At 37.4% G+C, this 6,130-nt stretch overlaps 1 protein-coding gene and 1 pseudogene across 1 annotated transcript; both read right to left on the bottom strand.

Moving 5' to 3' along the window:
• Window positions 1-1,511: 1,511 nt before the first annotated feature.
• On the bottom strand, window positions 1,512-2,126 carry LOC102769017 (annotated as a pseudogene).
• A 2,603-nt stretch (window positions 2,127-4,729) lies between these two features.
• LOC102762449 (olfactory receptor 51G2) lies at window positions 4,730-5,671 on the bottom strand. Its single transcript, XM_006762353.1, has one exon. It carries the CDS (start codon window positions 5,669-5,671, stop codon window positions 4,730-4,732), a length of 942 nt encoding a protein of 313 aa, XP_006762416.1.
• Window positions 5,672-6,130: the final 459 nt, after the last annotated feature.

The following is a 6,130-nucleotide window of genomic DNA, read 5'->3' as shown; positions in this document are numbered from 1 at the left end:
AATAAATAAAAATTAAAAAATTAAGTTCAGCCAGGTAACTTTTAGTGAGAACCTGACTAGATCCTATCTATAGTATACTAGTATACATGAAATTACTCCACCTATTTTATGATTTCTGAATACTATCTGTGCTTGTTTTTATTTTAATGCCTGTCCCAAGTAATTGTAGAACAAATAAACTCTACAATAATAGGGGTTTTTAGACATATTCTAACAGATGTTTTGGCTTTGTTATCATGCATTATATTCATGTCTTCAAAATTTGCTAGGATTGCTATGCTTTTAGCAAATGTACAATAAACAACTCATACGTTCTAGGCACTTTGTTGGACACTGACAAAGATAGAAGCTAAAATCCTCTACTTTGATCACGTACACATTGATGTAGAATATAGACAATTAAAAAATAATACTGTTATTTAGGCCTATAACTAAAAAAAAAAAAGAGGGTGTTATACAAACTTGGATAAGTAGCAGCTCTGCCCAATATACATACCAAAGAAGGCAGTTTATTAAATGTATTTCAGACAATTTAAAATATAAGTGAATAAAATATTTGCTCACCTATTAATTTTACATTTAATACATGTTTCGTAGTACTTGATCAAAAAGCATGTTTACTTGAATTGCTGATGAAAACACACCTCTACATTCTCCCCCCAACACACACATATACAAACTAGGTGTTACTTAATGTATCTGTGTGTGTGATTAATCTTGAGTTCATTTTAGTCACTGCTGATCATGCCTGAGTAAAGTAAAGCCACGTTTGCTTTTGCCTAATTAAACATGTTAATTTTTTAGAATAATATACTAAAAAATCATTTAATCAAATTAAGATGGTGCTTCCATGGCTGTTGCTGATATAGACATATAGCTAATTGTGTGGAGAAGTAAAGGAGAAAAAAGAGGTGAGATACACAATAATCAGCATATTATGACCCCAACCCATCTACTATGTTGTTGCTGTTAAAGTAAATCAATAAGTTAAAAATTGGTGAGGCTGCTGAGTATATACAGCACATATTTATGTCAATCTCTAGTCATCATAATTCTTAGATCCCCATGTTTGTTCAAAAATAGTAAAGTGAACTGAGCATTCATTGCAGCTAAAATTTTCTAACAACCTTGTTATATAATTTTGCAAGAATTAGATTTCTAATCTGATAACTCTTTGCGGGGTATACATTGAAATTCATTAGTAGTGGAACCAGAAGGAAAATTTCAGCTAAGATAACCTTAATAACTGATGAAACATTTTTGGCAAAGCAACAAAATGTCTGGGTAGGGGGTAGGAGTGAGAAGGAGGGGGTAATTGGGAGGGGGGACATCTGTAAAACTTTCAACAATAAAGACAAATTTTTAAAAATAGCTAAGGTGACAATAGGCACATAGAAGTTGATCACAACACAAACGTTGTAAGTGTTGAGGAACTTAAGGTGGTCCTTGTATGAGGTGGTGCCCAGAACAATTTTCAGTGTCAGCATATAATACAGAAATGCACACCAACCCTAACATAGCTGTTTGATCCACAGACAATCATAGATTATATTGACCCTATCAGCAAAGGTCAGCTTCATGACATCCTGGTGGAGGCAGTAGGGGTGAGATAAAAGGATTTTCATACAGAATTTCAGCCTCTTTAGAATAAAGGGATTAGTGAAGAACAATGGGATACTTTTACAGAAAATACTAGGCCAATTAAGGACTTTCATTGATCAGGATGGAGGTGTATCTCAGCAGGTTGAAAATAGTCATAAAACAGTGGATGGACATAATAAGAACAACTGATGAATCCATAGCTGAGAATCCATGAGAGAAAAACTCTTGGGCAAAGCAGACATCAGGATACATTCTAGTGGCATTGAACAAGAAGATTACCCACATGGTTGGAAGCAAAGAGATGGACAGTCTGAGGTCAGAAAAGGCCACCATCGAGATGAAACAGTACATAGGCTCATACAGAGACGTCCCTGTTTTGATGAGAAAGAGGATGGTGCAGTTCCCCAGCACGGCAATGAGATATATGGGGCAAATGGAGATGGAGACACAAATGTGAGCATGCTCCATCCTTGGGAGCCCAATAAGGTAGAGATTTCCACTTCAGAGGTATTACAGACTGACATTGCAGGAATGTGATGGAATCAGAATGTGGGTGTCAGAAGACTCTTCCTCAGTGGCTTAAATTAATTTAATATTTGTTTAGCCATCTGGTTAGTGGAAATCTTGGGAGTCCACCCATCTATATATATAAAAGCCAAGCGACCAGAACGACAGAAAGACTGAAATGACTGGAATGACCAGTTGCTATGTGGCGGCCAACTGGCTTGATCAGGGCCCCAATCGGCTCCCCTCACCCCAACTGGAGCTGGGCTGGCTGGCCAACCTCCCATAGCCCCTCCCCCCAGCCAGCCCGGTCACCCACCCTGATCAGGGGTAGGGCTGGGCAGACCCCACCTGTGCATGAATTTGTGCACCAGGCCTCTAGTTCTATAATAATTCAATGGATTTGGGGAATGATCAAAGAAAAGGTTTCACCATAAGATAGCAGTAGCATACAATGAGTTTTCTGGGACAGCACTTGAACAGGCTGTATGGTAGGGGAAGTTCAACATAGCAGGAGACTTTCCAGGGGTAGTGGTCAGGGCCATTACCCCAAAAGAAATGGGCAAGGGGATTCTTAGGGCAAGGGAGAGGGGCATATATTGCCTAATAATATCTTTCAGTAGCATGAAAGGTAGTCTCTGGGTCAGAGAGTTCTGAAGGGCACAAGTGGCTTGGAGTCTTTCATAACCCTAGGGTTTGTCTTATCTGTAGCTAGTAGAAATTTGGCACAGTTTTGTGAGGTATGCAAATAAGACAGTCTCTATTTGATTATAATTGTATTTATTTAGGATGTATTTAAAGCAATTATATGTGTAAGAATTTCAATTTGCTACTGGTGTGCTTTGAGCTGTAGGACCTACTTTCTGTGAAATATATGCTATAAAATTACACAGATCAATAGACAGGAGCCATTTTTAACACCGGATAGCACTATAAAATGGAATATTACTTAGTATAAAAGGGACTGGAGTACTGATACTTGCTATATCAGTATGCTAAGAGAAATAAATCAGCCACAAAATACCACATATTTTGTTATTGTATGCATGTGAAAGTGAAGCCCTTGCCAGTTTTTCCCAGTGGTTAGAGATTCAACCCTCAAATTGAAGGGTCTCAGGTCTGATCTGGTCAAAGACATGTACCTCATTTGCAGGCTCAATCCCCTGTTCCAATCAAGGCGCAGGTGGGAGGTAACCAATCAATGTGTCTCTCTCACATCAAGGTTGTCTGTCTCTACTCCTCCTTTCCAGTCTCTCTTAAAAGAAAAAGATAAACAGGAAAAATAATAACCTTGGGTGAGGATTAACATACAAAAGTGAAAAATGAGGAAATCTATTGAGCCAGAAAGTAGATTAGTGGTTCCTTAGGATCAGGTGAAGGATATGGTATGGAGGTAATTGCTAAAGAGTATGAGATGTTTTTTGAGATTATAAAAATTGATTGACAGTTACACAAATCTATTAATGTATTTTAAAACATTGATGTATTTTAAATGGGTGATGTATGTATGCAATGTAAATTATATCCCAGAAAGCTTTAAAAAAAATTTTAAATAAAACAGTACTTAGCAAACTATGACCCTAAAAATACATATTTTTAGGTAAAGAAAAGGAAAAAGATATACCATGATGACATTAATCAAAAGAAAGCTAGACAAGCTAGATTAATATCAGAAAAGACATATTTTAAAATGAGAAAAAAGCTATCTAGGATAAAGAAGAACATTAAATTTTGATGAGGTGATTTCCAAGAAGACATAACAAAATTTCTACATAATATCTACACACCTAACAACAGAACATCAAAATACCTGGGGTAATGCTGATAGCATAACCAGGAGGAATAGACAAATTTATTATGGTATTTGGAGACTTAGACATCTCTCTCTCAATAACTGACAGATTGAAAACAAATCAAAATGGATGAAATCTGGGTCTCAGAAGTATCTACCTAAAGGCCTCTCTAAATTCCTCAACACAGAAACATCACAGTTTCTGGATCATTTGAGAGCCACCCAAATCAGTTTAATTATTTGGGCCAAGTTGCCTTCCTCTTTCATGCTTCTCAAAGTATGAACTTCATTCATTTGTCATTTTCTCTTGATAGAAGTTTTTCCTCTGGAAACATTTTTCTGTGCTAAACAGAAGATCAAAAATGCATTAAAAATACATTCATATTAATGTCAGTTGGGGAAATGTTGCTCTTGACTACAGAGTCTATATTCGAACAAGAGTCATCTTGAAATCTAAATTTTGTTTAGAAATTCAGGAACTTTATAAAGTATAACGAATAACTTCACTAAATTGCTGATTTGATGCTTCAGTTTCACAAATATTTATTGCTGATTATTAAAAGGAAAGTCAGAGTTCTTCTAAGAATGGCCTAACCTGGGTTTGGTGACCATATTCTTTAGTATGTCAACATGAATATAAAACAAAACAAAACATGCCTTTATTCTCCATACTGAAAAGATAGGATTTACTATTATTGAAGTTTGTATCTAGTTTCTTAAAGGCAAAGCATTTTCAGTAATATTTAAATTCAAAATTCTATATTAATATGAAGTACTCTCATAAATACAGAAAGGAGGGGGAAGAAAGTTGTGTCTCAGAGTCTCTTTTACCTAAACTTTCTGTTGTTTGAATTTCTTGAGGATTCTGTCACGAATCTGCTTCGTTTTGACACTGTAGACAATTGGGTTCATGAGGGGTGGAACCAGCAAGTAGACATTGGCCATGAGCACATGGACAATTGGGGAAGCATTCTGCCCGTAGCGACGGATCATAGATAGCCCAATCATTGGTGTATAGAAGGTGAGTACAGCACAGATGTGGGAAATGCAGGTATTGAGGGCTTTCACCCTCTCTGTTTTGGAGGCTATACTCAACACTGTGCCAAGGATGAGAATATAGGAGAAGATGAGGAGCACTGAATCCAGTCCCATGGAGAAGATGACCACCATGAGGCCATAGATGCTGCTGACTCGACGGCTGGATACAGTTGTCTTTATGAGGTCCTGGTGCAGGCAGAAGGGGTAAGAGAGAATATTGACATGACGATATTGAAGCTTCTTTAGGAGGAAGGAAGCTGGAAAGACCAGAGCCAACGCCCTTCCAGCAATTGCCGACCCAATTCCAATGATTACACCATTGGTTAGAATGGCTGAGTAGCGCAGGGGCACTCGGATGGCTACCACGCGGTCAAACGCCATGGCTAACAGCACAGCTGACTCAATAATTGAGAAAACATGAATGAAATACATCTGGACCAGACAAGCATTGAAGGAAATCTCCCGGGCATGGAACCAGAAGACACTGAACATGGTAGGCAAGGTTGTAGTGGATAGGCCCAGGTCAGTAAGTGCCAACATTGACAGAAAGAAGTACATTGGTTGGTGGAGGGAAGGCTCAGTTCTGATGATTAATAGGATAGTAATGTTCCCTGCAACTGAGGTGACATAAACAAAGAAGATGGGAAGAGATATAAAGCCATAGCTGCTTTCAAGGCCTGAGAAGCCTGTTAGAAGGAAACGAGGGTACAGCGTAGAGCTATTGAAGACAGACATTGTGCGGATGGAGGCAACTTCAGTCTAGGACCTAGACTCTAGGTGGAGAGACAAAAACATAGAACAATTAGAGTAAAAGTCAATATTACAAAAAGAAGCTCAATGCATGCTGCTCTGTTTACTGTTTCAATTACTCTTCTCATTATATGTAAATTACTATCTGCATTTATTATTTTACCAATGGATTAATTATTTGTTCATTGCACATTCATTGAGAACATATTTTATAAAAGGAAATTGTGCATTATGAAAATATAGAAAAATATATAAAACATGCCTTCAAATACTTACACCCTGGTGGATAGAAAGAGCTAATATTATAAAGCCAAGTGTTAGTTTAATACCAGGAAACTATCCTGACCAGGGAGGTCAGGGAAGATTTATTAAAAATAATTCTTGAATTAGGTTCTTGAATAATAAATATGAGTTTGATGGGAATAAAGAGTTGATTGGCACCCA

Source organism: Myotis davidii, unplaced genomic scaffold, assembly GCF_000327345.1.
Source record: "Myotis davidii unplaced genomic scaffold, ASM32734v1 scaffold58, whole genome shotgun sequence".
Taxonomy (NCBI): Eukaryota; Metazoa; Chordata; class Mammalia; order Chiroptera; family Vespertilionidae; genus Myotis; species Myotis davidii.
This window is presented reverse-complemented; position numbering and strand designations above follow the sequence as displayed.